This window comes from Phalangium opilio, unplaced genomic scaffold, assembly GCF_054372755.1.
Source record: "Phalangium opilio isolate 3A_F unplaced genomic scaffold, DU_Popi_V2 ptg000024l_1, whole genome shotgun sequence".
NCBI classification, from domain to species: domain Eukaryota; kingdom Metazoa; phylum Arthropoda; class Arachnida; order Opiliones; family Phalangiidae; genus Phalangium; species Phalangium opilio.
In genome coordinates this window covers 6121940-6139918 of record NW_028324155.1, presented here as the reverse complement: position 1 = coordinate 6139918, position 17979 = coordinate 6121940, and the positions used below count along the sequence as shown (strand labels likewise).

The 17979-nt window shown below is 34.9% G+C and overlaps 1 protein-coding gene across 3 annotated transcripts; it reads right to left on the bottom strand.

Annotated features, from left to right (window-relative positions):
• Nucleotides 1-751: 751 nt before the first annotated feature.
• On the bottom strand, nt 752-16956 carry LOC149692458 (uncharacterized). 3 transcript variants are annotated; one of them, XM_089868218.1, is made up of 3 exons: nt 16343-16956; nt 11787-11948; nt 752-11568 (listed from the first exon to the last, which is right to left on the bottom strand). In XM_089868218.1, the coding sequence occupies exon 3, from the start codon at nt 11278-11280 to the stop codon at nt 9256-9258; it is 2025 nt and encodes a 674-aa protein (XP_089724344.1). In that variant the 5' UTR covers nt 11281-11568; nt 11787-11948; nt 16343-16956; the 3' UTR covers nt 752-9255. The 3 variants fall into 3 exon arrangements, with proteins under 3 accessions (XP_089724344.1, XP_089724345.1, XP_089724346.1); XM_089868219.1 differs by having other exon boundaries at nt 752-11948; XM_089868220.1 differs by lacking the exon at nt 11787-11948.
• Nucleotides 16957-17979: the final 1023 nt, after the last annotated feature.

The window sequence follows — 17979 nt, the reverse complement described above, 5'->3', positions numbered from 1 at the left end:
GTTTGTTTGTTTGTTGATTTAATTTGGTTTTGAAACACAGATCAACATAGCAGCCATATCTCTTATACATCTTTTCACAGTTAAAGAATATAAAAAATAAAAACACGGTTATATTATTGACTAAAATCTTACTCAGGGGTGTGCGAGTACTCGACTCGATACTCGATAACAACACATTGAGATACTCGAGACAGATTCGAGTAGCTTTTTGACATTTTAAATACTCGAGTCCGAGGCTTACAACTATAGCAGACGATGAGTTCATGAGCATTTATTTTGAAAATCACCTGTTCAATGTTTAATTGATCACTAACAATCATTTTGAACTAGTTCGATATTAGATAATTGAACATCTTCGTTATTTTCAAGAAATTTACAAAATTGCTACTCGACAAGTCAATATTTGAGAATCGATAATTACTCGAAAGAACAAACAAAATTTGACCAATCTAAATACTCGATACTCGATAAGAAATTAGTTTCGATACTCGGACTCGGCTCGAAACCGAAAAAACGGGACTCGCACACCACTGATCTTACTTTGTTGTTGTCCATGTCTGAAAAGCAAAATAAATTAAATTGGAAGGAATGGTTTATGTTTGTTGATTTAATCTGGTTTGAAATCCAGATCAAGGTAGTGTGACTATAGTGTTTCCAATTCCATCTCTCTCAGCTTTGTTTTCTATTTATTCCCAAGTTTATTCATTTAGAACTCGTACTGTAAACAAATTTTATTTAAAATTAAACCATATAATTTCAGCAAAGCTTTATTCTGAGCAGAGAACGTAACAAGCTGCCTATAAAGGTGACATAAATTGAAATAATTTTTAATTAAAAAAAAAAAATCTTAATGAATTTAAACAAAAAGGAGTCTAATAATAATAACAAAAATTTTACAGTAATTCATTAATTCTAATGTTTTTCCCTTCGTATTTTTTGAATAAATGGCAGGAAGATTCAACATTTTTTCGAGATCAATACCTTTTTGTTTAATAGAGGAGCATTTATTTATTGTTAACCTTACCAACACGGCATTAATTATTTTTTTTTTATACAAACAAGATTCTAACAGACAGGAACTTTTTAACTTTTGATTTTTATTTATTATTAAAAATCTGGCACAATTTCGCTCATTTTTTTCTTGGGGGGCGGGAATGAAAAAGAAAATTGTAACTTTGCCCATTCTAATGGTATTTAAATTTCCCTTTTTCAATTCTCTTTTGACAATATAAAACAAAGCTCTTTTAGTATTCATTAGGCATTAAAGAATAATTAATATTTATTATTTTCAATTAAATTAAAAAAATTTTAATTCCGTTTCTCTCCCTCTCTCATTTTAATTATTTATCAATTAACAAACTTGAGGAGAGAAGACGCGTACGCATTTTGCTTTTTTTATTAAGTCACGAGCTTTTAACCTTTCTTATATATTTTTTTAGGTAAAAGAAACATCTATAATACATAACTTGATTTTAAAATCTATTTCTTTTTTTTTTAAAAAAGGTATTTTTTTAAACATTTTTTTTAGTGTAATTTTGGTTATTTAATTTTACATTTTTTGCAAAAAAGAGGAGGTTTGTCTTTATACAAATGATCTTCTCCAACGTCTTTTTTCGTCACTAAATATATCAGTTTAGTAATTTAGTTTTTTTAACATTTCAACTTCCAAATATTCATTAAACTCCCAAATAAATCACCTCATTCGCTTATATATTTTTTTGCATCTCTTTGTTATAATCACTATACGATGTACAAAAAATGTTTTTGCATTCCTTCATATATTTTTTATTTTATTTTAAAAAAACAATTGAATTTAGAGAGAAATTAGAAACTCATTTTTACATGGTTAAACCATTTTTGTTTGTTTTGCCGTTAATCAACGCTTTTTTGTCATGATATTATTGAACTGTACCTTTTATGTCATATATCCGTTCATTTTTTTTTAGTATTATTATATATTTTGGCATACAGCCTTAGGAAGAAAAAAAAATTATTATTTTTATTATTAAATTCATTTTTAAAAACGAGAAATAAATCAATAATAAAACGTTCTTAATTAACATTGGTTAAAAAAATAATAATAATAAACAATAAACACAAAAATAGAGAAAAAAAATTATTAGATTCCTTTTTTAAAGGAAAACGTAAGCGCAGACAAACAAATATCACAATCTTTATTTTATTTTATTTATTAATTATTTTTTATCCTAGTGAAGAATTAGAATTTCTTATTTTTGTTTTTTTATGCAAGCCCACATTTACAATATCACTCGGGCTTTTGAATCGAATTTAATTTTTTAATTAACGATTTAAAAATTTAATTACTATTCGTTAAACACTTTTTGACACACATCATGGCGGGCCTAGAAGTGTTACAGCGTTGTTCAAATTAAAAAATTTAAAACTGATATATATTTAAAATAAAAAAAAGTACAAGGAGCGAGAGAAATTAAATGATAAAATATTTATAAAGAGCCGTCATTTAATGTTGATTAATTAATTAATTAATTTTAAACTGATGGAACCCCCTTTCTGTTAATTTCTTTTTTTTTTTTTTTTTAGAAAACCCTGTTGGACATTCTTAGACCTCTCGACAAAGTTATATTTTTTTGCCATTAAAAAGACATTTGTTGAATCATTTTTAAAATTCGTTAACGTAAAGAATATTAGAATATTAACGAAATAAGCTGTGTTTTGCACCTTTTATATAAAAACAGATGGGGATGATAAAATTTATAATTAGTTATAATAATTAGTGACTTCTGATCAATTCATATTATTATACAAATAATATTGGTTGGCATTTATCTCGTGGGGACGCTTGGCTGGCTTGCTTTTCGGGTTCGGGGTAAAACCATTTTGTTTTTCATAAAAAATCCAAAAATCCGGCTTTGCCTTTATCAGGAACATTTTTTTTTTCATTTTATCAGTATTACAATTTTTGATTTTTTAAAAGTGATTATTCCCAAGGGTCCTTCAATTTCAATTTCTCTTTCCTTACAAATAGTGGGAAATTCTAAAACAGTCGACATTCTAATAAAAAAATTAGAAAACTTTTTATAGCTCTATATTTCTCAAAAGTCATCATCATACATTCTTATTTTGAGCATTTTTTTTTTATAAGTGAAAAAATAGAGAGAGAGAAAAAAAAACTCAAAAATTTGTATCACAATTTAACATTGTACAAATTTTCTCTCAAAATCAAACCCCCCTTGGGATTTCACACTTTTTTTATTTTGTCACTCTCAAACGCTTACTTACTTTATTGTTAACATTCAATATCTATCGATGAGAAATTTCAATAAAATTTTCGATAATTTAATTTTGGTAAAAAAAAATTAAAATTAAACAATCCCGTACGTAAAAGAGAGACTAAAATCTTTTTTTTTTTTTTAAGGTTATATAGCGTTTACAAAGCACCGTACTGTAAAAATTAAGGCTTAATTATTTATTTATTTATTTATTTTAAACGTTACTGAGGGTTTTTTTTTAAAAACTCGTCGCAAAACACTCATTAGGCTCTCTTTTTTTTTGTTAAAAAAGGCATACGCTTACAATCGGTATCAAAAATTTGTAGATTATCCAACGACGTAATTTTCTAAGGAATCTTCGTTCGATTAGCTTTGATTTTTCTGATTATTTTTTTTTATCTAAAAACAATTTTCATTCACAGAAACTAAAAACTTTTTTAATATATATCCTAAGTCATTTTTGTTTCATCTCTAAAATATTATATTCTAATTGCCACGACAAACATTTTTAGTTTTTTTTTTATTCCACGTTTTGTTTACCCTCTTAATATCTCGTCAGAAGTAAAAATCATGTATAACTCATCGTGTCACTATACAATAACAAACATTTCTTGTTAGACTTATTTTTTTGTTAAACAGTTTTAGTTTTATACAATATTTTTCAAACCCCTTTTTGTTTTTTTTTGAAATTTTCACACGCTCACATTTTTTATAGTATCAAACACACGTACAATTTGTATTTTTTTTTATTAAGGATATTGCTATTGGCTGATCATTGATCACATACTTCCAATCAAAATGAATCATTCACCGATAGAATCTTTTTACGAGCGTTAATTGTTACATATTTTTTTGTTTTTCACTAAGATATGAGCCTTTGTTTTCGTTAAAAGAACAAATTACCATCATTTTTTGAAATACTGTGTTTTAAATTTTAATTATTTAGTTAAAACCAATTTCCGTACTTACTTCAAGTTCTGGGCTTTTGACACAACTAATCTAATCTTCAAACAGAATACCGATAACGTGAGAAAATGATTTACTTCGTAATTTCATGGAGGAAAGTATAGAAGGAGAGGTAAACCAATAGGGAGAGGGCGTTTGTCAGGAAGGGAAAGAACATCCGACGTCATTTCATACCTCTACTTAGGGGAGCGTTTGTAGGCGCGATCAAAGAAGATACACGCCCCAGGAATGGAAAGTGTAGCTTCCTCTAGTGTAAATTTTTGTCTGGCCCCTCCTAGTACGCTCCAAAGGCAGGCTCGGTTGACCGAGGTATTTCCGGCTACATTGAAATAGCATAGACCGGAAGTTCCTTGGTCAACCCAACCCCCAGACATAGCTTCCATTCCTGGAGCGTATATTTTCTTTGGCGCGATACTGAAATTCCCCCGTTAGGGGGATGGAATCGAGGTATAAGCCTATGACGTGGCAAGAATGGGTTTGCCCTCTCCCTATATCCTGTTTACCTCTCCTTTTCTATTTTCCTCCATGTTAATTTAAAGCGCAACTTTTCACGACAGTTTCGTTCTTAAAAGTTTTATTTGTAATTAAACGCACTCTCTTTTGATAATTAATTAATTAAGATTAAAGAAATTAAATTCTACTTTAATGACAGCGATAAAAATATTAATATTATTATAATTATAAAATAAAATTCGGGTGTATCGAAACAAACTATCCTTAGCGCTGTTTATAACATAAAAACTAAGCACCAGTTTATAACTGACCAAAAAAAAAATATATAAAACAATAAGCTGCCAATAAATTAAAAAAAGGAAAAAAAAACAATACAATACAATGCTTTTTAAGCTAACAAAATTCAATACAACAAACGCACAAAAAAAAAAACATTATCCAGTCGGTAAGACTGAAGAAATAAATTTTTAAAAATAATAAAAAGATGAGAGAGGTGGGCACAAAATGGGGGATGAAATATTTTAAACGCGCCGCGCGTAATTAAAATTAAAATTATTAATTATAGCTAATTAACTCGTAAAAAAAACCTAGTGTGGCTCTTTAAATTGAATTGATAATATAAAAAAAAATTTTGATTTTAAAATTATTTAACTAAGGTGAAAAATAACGTCATGTTTTGTTTTTTAAAAAGACATCTACATTTTAACTTTTTTTTTTTGTTTAAACGTTTTGTTTTTTGTTTCTATCACAGATTACTGCTTCTTTTTATAGCCTTTTTAACAAGGATTTATTTTTTCAAGAAGTCAAAAACCTCAAGACCCTAAGCTTCGTCAATGGCAAAGTTTTACTGGTTAAAATTTCCATAAACGAAAGAAAGATCTAATTTCTCGTGTGTATTATATACGAATTCCTTCACATTCATCCATGATTTCGGTTTATTTGAATAACAAGTGAGAGACAAGAGTTTCAAAAGTGAAACGCTCTAAGTTTGAATTCGCGTTTAGGCGAATCAAACTAAAGTTAATTTTAATTAATATCTTTGATCCCTAGTTTTTTGACTTCTTCATTATCCGTACATCTTTCAGTGTAGTGCATATTCATGGGTGTATGCGATTAAATTCAAATCAATATTATTTTTTTCTCTTCTAATCAAACTTTTTAAAAATAATTCACAAATTTGTAAAAAAAAATGTTATTTTGTTTTTAAACTAAAATATAGGAATAATTAGTGAAATAAAAATTTTGATTATAGTAGTTAGTAGTTGTAAAAAGTTAGCGGTAATTAATTCAAAATTAATTACTTAAATATATATATATATGGAATTGTTAATTTAAAAACGAATTAAACATTTTTTTCTTCTTAAAACCCTAATCTGCTTTTCTCCTTTAATTAATTAATGTTTTTTCTCTTTTTTTTTGGACATTACTTCTAAGCTCATAAATTCATGTTTTTTTATACATACATTTTTATATATATAATATAGTATATAATTATATATATAATATTGGAAAGGGCACAACAGTTAATTTATTAAACAAATAAATGCCCAACTTTTTTTTTTTTAATATCTCGTAAAATTCTTTTTGATTTTCAACTCATCCATGCAAAATGACGCAATTATTATAGTTTTGTATTTTATCTTCTTTTGTAAAAGTTAAAGTTTTGTTTTTTTCACCAGACGTAACAGGGGGATAAAGATTTGAGCCTATATCTTTTTGTTTTCATGAAGATAATTAATTAGTTTTGTAATTAAAAAACACTAAATTGTTATTTAATATATTTTTGTTTTTTCTTTCTACGATATAAGGCCTAGAATTTTTTTTCCGTCAAAAGCCTAGGACGTCAGCGTCTTTTTATTTGATTTCCAATCATCATCGCTTTATTTCATTTAATATCGACAGTTAATTATTTTAATTAAAGATGAATTAAACAGATAATTTTTCTAAAATCGGGGGATACTTTTGTCACACACGAGATAATTTTTTTAAAATTAATAAACAACAACGGACTTGTCTGGCGGACGGCTCAGTATTGTTTTTGTTTTTTTTTCTTTGATTAATTAAAATTAATTTAACGTTAATATCAACCCAAAATTAACTTAATTAATTATAGTAATAAATACCCCAATATGGCCGCCATATTTACTTCGTTAGATGGAAGATTTTTAGAAATGATCCGACATTTGTTTTTATCGCAAAAACCTTTACTAAACAAATAATAGCAGTCCTTTATAAAAATTAATTACTCTACGAGGTTTTAATTTAAATAAGGCATTTGCACTCTTACAAGGGACCAATTTTCTAAGGCAAAATTAATCCGTTATAACGTTGCAAATAAGGTTATATTAAATTTTTTCGATTAATATTTCCAAGCTGTAGGCGACTAACTAAGCGAACCTAGAGCCTTTTTGAATAAAATGTCATAATTATTAAACCTACTTGTACCGTAAATAAACAATTAAATGAAATATTGCTTAAAATAAAGGCTTCCAACTAAGGCATGGAAGAATATTTCGATACAAGCAGGTTTACGATCACCAATCTGTCATAAAAACGAAAAATGAGCGGCGGCCATATTGGGGGTATTCAATATAAAATTACTGTAAAAATTAAGCAAGATATACACTGGCAGTTGTAGAGTCCTTTCCGTAAACATTTGTTTTTGTTTTTTTGAGCTGAAGAACATTTTTTTTTGCACGAGACAATATGACAACACCGGGGTATGTTTGTTTGTTTGTTTGTTGTTTTCCCTTAAATTGTAACAAGGATTATTTAAATTCTGATAATAAAAGTTATTGTTGGCTAATCACGCTAATTATAATTGTTTTTCTGAATTCTTACGTTGTTGTTTGTTGATTTTTTATCGAGTAACATTTGTAGCAACGGCATTTGTTTTTTAAATTTATATATACGGTTTTGGGGGGTTAATTATGTGCAGAAAGAATTAATATATATATTTATATTTCGCCTTTAAAGCACCACGAGAAATTCTATTATTGAATATTATTATATTTGTATAATAATTTGGTGAACTGTTTATTTTATTTTTTTTTTTGTTATTTTCATCATTGTTGTTAAAACTACGGAATAAATTGGTTATTTATTTAATTCTATTTTTGTTGTAAATGTAAAAGATGCAAAAAAGGTAATGTAATACAAAAAACTAACAAAAACACTGTCGGTAATGTATAACAACGGTAAAATAACCACCGTTGGTTTGTTGTAATTTTGGTTTTTTTTTTTTTTTCATACCAAGATGTGTGAAAAATTTATTTTTTCCCCCAAGAAGATATATTTTCTCTCCCCAAAAAAGTATACGGTTTTTAAATGGTTTTAACCTCGATTTGTATTTGTTTTTTAATATAACTATATAGTATTAAAGAGCACCATGCAGGAATTAGTGACGATTTATTTCCCTTTTTGTTTTTGTTGTAGTTTTATCGGAGGCAATACCTTGTGTTGAAGTTTCACCGTATTTAACTGAAATTTATTTCAAGAAAAGGAGCCAAAAACGAAGATGGGTTGATATTGGTTATAGTATATTTTATATAATGCACAAAATGGCATTTTTTTTCTTCTTTCTTTTCAAAGAAAGGTAGTAAGAAACCACCTTACTTAAACTTAATAAACAAAAAAACTTTTCGTCAAATTTTGTTTGTTTCATATATATAGATAATAATGTAAAGATATTCTAAGTATTGCTTATGTTATAGTTCGAAAAAACCCATTTATTTTTTTTTCTTTCACTCAGTTTTTTTTTTTTTTTTTAGTAAAGAGTGAACTGACATCGTTAATACTAAACCTAAGTTTTATAAGACACCGTCTCGTCGTTATTTCTTTGCAAAAGGCCACGAGAGAATTGATTTAACAAAATTTTAATATCATCCCATCTTGGTATCGGCTCCATTTGCTTATTGTCTTTGTTTATTTTTTTGTGTAGATTTGGTTTAAGATTGTATATGATACAATAAATAAACCACATGGTGGACTGAAAAGTTTCAAGAGAGAGAGGGGATTTGGTTTTGGGGGATAAGACTCTGTATGTAGAGACTCGATTACTATTGTTTTGTATTTATGGTTATGGTTGTAGTTTTGGTTTCAATTGGTTTTTTTTTTGTAGTTTATTTCTATTCTCGCGGTTGATTGGCCAGTTTTACTATAGTGTAGCGATTATTTTTTATTTTTTTTTGGTTATTTTTTTTCTTCTGTTTGACGGAGATTTGAGAGAACAAAAAATAAATTCTAAGCACCACCCACCAGTTGTTCTTGAAGATTTTATTTTACCAAACGGATTCCAGGGTTCACCAGAGTTTTAATCGGTTTTTATTAACGTAACGTAGCGCGTACTCGCCCCCCTTTTTTTAAAAGAGTATATCAGAGCGTGAAATAGCTTGGTAATATGGTAATTAAAACTTTCGTTACCGGTATATAAAGTTAAGAATAAATGAAATAATTTGAAACCAAATACTGTATACGTCGGTCGGTTTGTTTGTTAGGTAAGACGCTCGATGATTTCGAGCGTTTTGGGGGTGTCACGTGTGTTGTTTTTAAACTGTTATTGTAGAGTATAAATTTGCGTTCGTTTTCAGTCGAGTAATTGAGAGAAATCGGGATTGCCACCGGAATGGTGGAAATGAGTATCTTGTAGCTGCTGCATGTGGTGACCGTGAGAGTGAGCCGGGAGAGGTTTCTCCATTTCGTGCGGGTGACCGGATAGGGGATGGTGCGGATTGGCCGAAGAAGCCAAGAGCGAGAGTCGCGAGAGCGGGGTGTTATGTTGGGCCAAGGTGTTGTAAGATCCCAAACCGGTGGGAGATTGGAAACCAGGGTAATGTCGACCGTGATGATCGGTAGGAAGCCACCTGGGAGTCGGAGACAAAGGCGTAGCTATCGGCGTCGGTGGCGCCGAGTAAAAAGGCCTAGATTCCGATTCCGAACTGGCGGGATGAACCCCGGAGGTCGAGGTGGAGACCGGCGGAGGGCTGGTAATACGCGAATGGTGAGTATTATGAGTCAATCCGTTGTGATGCGCGTGAGGCTGATTGTTCAACGAGTCCATTTGTAAACCACCGCCACCACCACCACCGTGGTGAGAGACGAGCGGAGATTTTCGATGTAAAGGATGGCCCATCTCTTCGATGGGGGGCGGACTGGAGATATGGTGAGAAGAAGAGCCGCCTCCCGGTGAGCCGTTCTGCTGCATGCGAGTCGCGGAAAGATGCCCCAAAGACGAAGACGGACTCGGGATGTGCGAGAGCTGGGAGCTGGGCGAGGGTTTACAGTGGTGGTTACCTTGATCTGGCAGCGGCGTAGAGACGGCCGATCTGGGACTGGGCATGGAGCCGATCGAACCGTTATTGGGGCCACCGTGTTTGTTGGTTGGAGAGTTTAAAGGAGACGGGGGTTGTTGATGTTGTTGGGATTGTTGTTGTTGTTGCTGCTGTTGGGATTGCTGCTGCTGCTGTTGTTGTTGTTGTTGCTGCTGCTGCTGAGAGAGATTATTGGCTGACTGAACGGAGAACGCCGACATGGGTGGTTGTCCGACAGCACCGGGTGGCGCGAGACCGTGAAGGGCGGTAGTCCTTCTGACGCCTCCCCTTCCGCCTCGAGAGTTGTACGATCTCCTGGCTGGAAGTTGCCCGGTGTGTCTCTGCATGTGAGTTTTCAGGTTGCCCTTTTGAGAGAACGTCTTGCCACACAACGTGCAGGGGAATCGGTCGTCTTTATTGTGCGTCCTCATATGAGTCTGCATATTACCCTTTTGGGAAAAAGACTTGCCGCAAACCCCACATGCGAATGGTTTTTCCTTAGTATGAACACTTCGTATGTGAGTTTTGAGGTTGCCCTTTTGGGTAAACCTCTTCCCGCAGCTTTCGCATGCGAATTCCTTCTCTCCGGTGTGGATCTTCATGTGAGTGTCCACGTTGCCCTTTTGAGTGAAACTCTTGCCGCAAACCTGACAGGCGTAAGGTTTCTCCCCGGTATGGATCATCATGTGAGTTTTAAGATTCCCCTTTTGCGTGAAATACTTGTGACAGACGGGACAAATGAATTGTTTCGTGGGTGGTTGTCTGGGTCGGTGAGATCCGCCCGTTCCGCCTCCGGATGGATTGCCCGGCCCGTTGCCCATACCCAAATGTTGTTGACCTTGTCCTCCGGCGTGCGGAGGTCCCATGACGCCTTGACCACGATCCCCGGGAGGTCCCGAGGGTACCGATAATAATTGAGGCGGTTTTCTGTCCGGCATCATGTTGAGAGCGTTGGCCGAAGTGACCGGCGTACTCGACGGTCTGGGTAAGCAACCCGGGTTTCCGGGCGCCGAACCGTCGGGCGTACGAAGACTGTTACAGAGATTGAAGTACTGTTGACATATCTCGCAAGGGTAAGGTTTATCCTTCGCGTCCGGGTGCGGGCATTTCTGCATGTGGTCGCTGATGGTGGACATTTTCTCGATGTAACTAGAGGCGGCCGCCAGTTGAGAGATCCCCGTACCAAAGTGCAGGGGGTTCTTCTTCAAGAAGAGATCGGTCAAGCTGGCCTGATAGCCAGGAGGCCAGCTCTTCTGACCCAAAGAAGAGGAGGCCACCCAAGGATACGTTCCGTTCTGCATCGTGGCAATTATCTCCTTTCCCTTGTTTCGATTATAATCCCTTTTTTTTATAATTCTTTTGATTCGGTTTTAAAGCTTTGTGTAATTTTTAACGAGGGTGCCTTCTTCCATGAAAAAACTTCTTTACAAGACCATTTACAAGTATTTACAATGTGTTATCCGATTTTTTTTCTTTTAATAATTTTCTCGCGTTTATATTTGCTTTTAAATTTTTTTTTTTTGATTGTTCAACAACTTAATATCACAGCTGATCTCGACTGACTGGCAGTTTGGGAAATTTTTAAAAACCTGCAATTGATCAACAACAGTACGTATAAACCTAAAACTAAACCTTCAATAACACGCCAGCTAACTTAAATAATACGGACGCAATAAACAATTTATATTAAAATAAACCAACGAAATCATCAAAATTCTATCCAATTGTTAATATAAAAAAAAAATGTCAGGGAAAAGCCAAAAAATATCCTGATAAGAAGATAGATGAAAGATAAAGAGTAACATGCCTTTGAAGAGGGTATTTTGAATACTTCAACAGTAGTCTCATATCATTAGACAGAATAGAACCCATGTTTCTTTTCTTATAAAGTATTGGAATTGTCAGGCTAGACGCCTATAGCGTTGTTTTCGTTTTCTAGCAGCGAAACATCCACGTGTCGTGGACTGCCCTGAAAAAGGAGAATTGAAGAAAACTAGCATCAAAATCCGTTTTTCAGGCCCTCTTAATTTGACAGGCGTCTGACAGCCGCAAACACTTCGCGACAATAAAATCAAAAAATTGTTCCGCAGTTAAACTAAGACATCTTTTAGCCCAAAATGTTCTAAATTCTTTTTAAACTATCACTTTTTTGGTATAATATCAAATTAACCACACCGATTTTATTGTATTTCCTGGTGTTCAAAAGTAACATTAAAGATTTTTCTCAGTCAAAAAAGTAACTACTCAGACGGTTACAAGATTGTTAACGGTTTCATTTTTGATATAGCTAAAAATAATCTACAAGGTGGCTGGCTGAGACATGAAATTATTCCATTATCCCACGAAATTTGAAAAACGTTTTCAAGCATTCTACAATCTGCACAAATATCATAACCTTTAACCTTTGAAAAAAAGGTTAAAAATACTGATAATAAATGTCCGACGACTCAGTTTCATAACAGACTAATAAATGTCTTAGAAGACTACCGGGTCAATATTCTTTTCACCAGGATATAAATTCTCATTTAAGGTAATCGTGTAAATTTATTTATTAGAAGCGGGTGCTGGCAGCCAGCTCGCCACTATATATTGTCCTAGACCCATTAAATGTATACGTACAAACAAAGAGAAAGTCGAGTCTGAGAGAAAGTGAAAGAGAGAAGGGGGGGGATAATAAGAGAGAGGGAGGGAAGGGACAGTTACGTACAAAAAAAATATAATATTCCTTTTCCGCGTATGGATCCGCGATCCTTGCTCGCGTTTGTTTCACATTCTAGAAAGGGGGGAACGTAACAATGTTTTGAACGATTTCAGCGCTACAGAGTATAGCGTCGTTCCCCTTTTATAACAACCACCGTATATTAAAACAAAAAGAAAACACTTTTTAGGTCAAGAACGTTTCGAGTTCGACATTAATCCCGAGATAAAATACTAATAAAACCAATTTCAACTGGGTTATCGACAAGATTTCAGACAGGGGGTTTAGTAAACCACTTTCGGATAACGTTTAAAGAGTTAAATTCATCATCAAACTGTTTAGACAATAAATTAAAAAGTTACTGTTAAATTTAGGCGCGTAAAAATGTACTATTATTATTATTGTTGCTATTTCGTCGCGCGCGTAAGTCAAAAACGGCGGGAAATATCTCGCGAAAGAAAGAAAAAGTCTTTTCCCGCCATAAAAGAAAAAAAAAAGTAAAATTTATGTCTGCGCGAGAAAACCGCCAACCGCCAACCGCGATGGATAAGATAAAAAAAAAATGTTAAGTAACGCTAGATTTGAACTTCAACGCTGTTGTAACAACCGCAAATTTCATTCACAATTTCTCAACGGAAGATAAAACGGAAAACGGTTTTAGAGAAAAATAAAAAAATAGTAAAAATTTGGGGATATTCTCACATTTTATTCGGTGGACGAGATATAAGAGGACACATTCGGGGGTTTGACCCCCGGTACACGCAGCAACAGTCTGAGAGACGTGGTACCGCACGCGCTTTTCCCGTAATATATCGGGAGACGAGGGTCGGGTGGTGGTGGTGGTGGTAAGATGGCTCTCTCCAGGCTGGGCCTGCCAGCCAACGCAGACAACACACGAGCGAATACAAACTAAAAATCAATAATACTCGTCTGGCATGGAGCTTACATGTAAATGCCGGAAGTAAAGGGACGAAACTACGGTCTAAGGCCATCGCGAACCCGCCGTCTACCATTCGTTCTCTCGATTCAAGCGCGCGCTCTAATGTACGCGGGAGGCCGCGCGCTCGAGCGTACGCATTCGTGGCTTTTAACTTCAGTGGAAGGTGCTTTTCCCGCTCCTTCCCAGCTAAAGCCAGCGCTAACACCAAAGTCCGCTAATAAAGCCAAATTACGATCGTGTAAGGGCAAAAGACGTCTTACAGGGGCAAGCGCCAGCCGAAAAATACACCAGCGTTTCGGAGAGTGGGAGGGGGTAGAGTGAAATAGAAAGAGAAGGAAATGTTTAAAACCACCGACCGACAAACTACTTCGTATATATATTCCCTCCGTCTACTCGCGCGATATTTTTGAGGGGAAAAAATTTTCCCGCCTTAAACTAGGCTTTCCCGCCGTATCAGACACGCACGCGGTGGCAGAGTGAGACAGAGAAACCAAACTAGACGAATGGAATAAAGAGGGAGGTAGAGAGAACTTGAACGGAATTCAGGAATCTGAGAAATTGGCCATTTTCTGACCGCCACAACGATCATAGTCGTAAAATTTGGTCTAAAACATATAGAAAGCGTTACGTAGAACTGTTGGTGGTAACGGGAAGATGATAAAGCTGACGGAACTAATTTGAAATTGGGATGAAATTCGGAAATTGGTTATATTCTAGCCATACATAAACCCGGGGAGTTAAACACGTGATCTAAAAATAGGTCTAACGTAAAAACTAGAGTTAACTAGTAGTAAGGGGTTCTAAATCCTTATTGGAGGGCTTCGCGGGCGATTGTCTGTCGTAAAGATAGTGCAATGGAGGAAAAAATAGGTCTACGAAAGGCGGTTTGTTAGAATCAACTCCAGACTGAGGGGTCGGACATTTATAAATTAGGATATTTAAGTAGTTCAGTGTCCCACTCCACGAAATCGACTGTAAAAAACGAGGGGAGAAACAGATCATTTGATTTTGATTATCCCAGAGCAATTTTGATTCAGATAATTCCAACTCCGAGTGCTAGGGGACTGAGGATTACAGTGTGGGTGTTTTAGACGAGTGTCCCGCTTCTCGTGGAATAGTAGGCCTAAAGTAGACCTAGGAATAGCTACGGGAAGTTAGCCGAAGCCGCCCGCGTTGTATTCTCACTGAATCCCGCCAAAAGAGGAAATTTTTTTAGTAAACCGGGGTAGACATGGCTGCGTCTGGGTATTTTCCCCCAACGATTTTTTTGGCTGAGCCGTCGCGGGTCAAAAGCCCAGACAGGGCGGAGAAGGTGGATGTAATAGGGAGGGAGTACTGGGGGGGGGGGGGGAGAAAACGAGGCTGCTTGGCTTGCGGGAGAAGAGACGTTCAAAGGGGCCATAGGAGGAAACGAGTAGACAGAACAGATGAGAGAGAAAGAGAGTAAAGGGGAGAAGCAGAAATTAGAAAGATCGCTCCAGGGAAGTTAGAGACAAGAACATAATTGTAACGGATTGTGAGACCAAAGGGAAGATTCAAAAGAGAAGAGAGAGAGGAGAGCGAGAGAGGCGGGAAGCGGGAGCAGTTCAAAAAGGAATATATTGTCAAATGAAAACATTAATAAGCCAAAATGTCCCGGTAGTTAGTTTATTTAGAATCTCCCAAGACCTTTCCGCGAAACGTTTCACTCCTTTACAAAGTTTTGGGGTTTTAAAATTTGCGAATTGAAAATATTAAAATCCATTGGGATATCCCCCATAATGAAATATATAGGCTTAACTATTTGTTTGTCTTTAAGAAGCTGCGAAATATAACGTAAAGATTCTTTCTGGTTTGAATTTATGATGGTTTCAAATTCGGTCTAAAATATCGAGGGAATAAACTATACCTGCTAATAAAAATGGACATTACATCCATTTATTAGACCTGTACGTCATTGTTAGGCCTAAAATAAGATATAGGGAATGCGAGTTAACGTCTTAAATATAAAGAATATATGTCATTATCTAAGGCCTATTTGTAGACTAAACTTATCAAATTAGCCAATTTTTTTTGCATAAACGATGACTATAAAGTCTATTTTTAAACAAGATGATGTCACTGCATTGTTAAGCCTAAAAATATGTATAGGAATGTCTCTCAGACAAGTATTACGTCTATATCCCACGAGGCTACAAATATGGTGGTCAAAATTGATCAAAAGCCCTATTTTGCAAGTAAAATAGATGTCAGTTGGCCTATTTTACGGATGAAATACATCATTTTTGGTTTTTTGAAAAAAGGTATATCTATAGTGAGATATAAGAAAATGATGTCCTCCTCGCACTTAGGCCTAATTATTAGATGAAATAAGCCTAAGAAAATTTCAAGACATACAAATGCGACACGTATTAGGCCTAAAATCATCACGAGGCGGCCAGGTTGTAGTATGTAGTATAGTTTTTCTTGTAGAAAAAAGTTCCCCCAAGGCCATTTGCATAGAAGGTTGGTTTTCAATTTCCCAGACAGCGTAATGTCGCTTGCTCTCGAAAATTGGTTACTCAGGGTACCACTATATAGTTTTTTGAATTAATAATGCATAAAAATATCCGCATTCCCTAGTTCATTAATTATTTAAAACTCAGATGAACACCACCGAAAAAACATTCACTTCCTAACTTTGGAAAATAGGCTTAAATACCAAAAAAAAAAAAAAGAAAAAGTTTTAACGGAAACTTGAACTTACACAGTAATAACGTTGATTCGCTTCAACTTTAGTAGAGCTTCTATCTTCTTGGCACATTATTTCAGCCCCCGATTTTTCATTTAAATTTTTTTTTATAGGAACTTGGGTTATGTTATATTTTCAAACTCAACGAACGTAAAAGTCACAATAAGGCTCCTTGTTAATAAATTTCTCGTTTACTTTTAATGTTTTCTTGAGGGCACGAAAACTTTTTTAACTTTTCGTTTCAAGAAAAGTAGTTTCTCAGCTTTCCCGAAACCACAGTTCCAACCGTCGTTAGGCCTAGGCCTAACTCGCGATTTTGCTCTTAGCGTTGTACATTTTTTTTCTTCTCTTTTCAAATTTTTGAGACGTTAGTTACGAGTTGACGACTCGAAGTATAGTTAAAAGGTTGGGGTTTTTAAGTTTCGCCGAAATCGCGATTAACTTTAATGAGAGTTTTTTTAAACAATAACATTTTTAAAGTACACGCGTCGAGACGTTCGAGGCGATGTTGAAGCCGCGTGCCTCGGCCCTTTCTGCTGTCGAAGACGACGACGCTGCATCCGTTGGCTGGTGCGAAAATAGTCGGGAAAAAAAGACTAGTCTCCGAAAAAATCCGTCGACGAGATGAGACATGGGCTGCGTTCAGCAGAGCTCACCAAGCAAGAAAGCGGATTTTGGAAAACTTTTACCGGTGAGCTCTGTCGTCATAATGACGTCATAGCTTTGCTGAACGCTTTTTCTAAGTCATCGGTGTTTTAAAAATGACGGTAGCGCAATAAAGCATTCAAGGACCAAGGCTTAACAAAACTTGTATGAAAACCTATTTATAGAGATAAATAAGAACAACTTCAATAATTAAGGTTAGAAAGACTAACATATCTCTTAAAATTCTCGCGTGATCAGCTAGTTTCACAGCAATTAAATAGGTAGTCCCACCAGAATCTGCAAGAGCTATTTGTAATAATTTCTCCATGTTTTTTTCGCCAAGCTGAGAACTACGCGTTTTACGTCACGCGATCCAAAAAACCGACTATTTTCTTGGTGACCTCGCTGGCTCAGCGCTGAGCAGCGTGACGTCAAAGTCCAAAAACAAAATCCGTTCAGTAGGATACGGCTAAAAGCGCTGACTCAGCGCTGAGTCCGCTGAGCTCTGCTGAACGCGGCCATGGTTGCGCGGCCTAACCAGCCTATTTTTCCCCTCTACCACCACCAATCTTCATCAACTTACGATCGTGGTTTCTTCAGTTTTCTTTATGAAACCCGCGAAAGACCAAAAACGCGCGCAAAAATCTATGTAACTTTTAGGGAAATACAAGACCTATATCGAATGGTATCGTATCGTCTCGTCCGGAAAAAAAACAGCAAATTTTTATTTTATTTTGTCCCGTAGTTTCAAGGACGAAACGAACCTTTCCCTTCTACGCGATTGTTATGACTGGCCATGCGACGTCTATGAGCAGACAGATGAAACTATTTTATTTAGGTCATAATCTACTAGACTACCAACGCCCTCTAGCAGTTGACCTACGCGTTAAGAATGAATAAGCCTAATTGTCTACCCCCATAAAGACGGAAATTGGGGGGAAAAATAGGGGGAAACTACTAAGGTAAATGGGGAAGTTTTAAAAATAGAAAAATTAAACTATTCATTT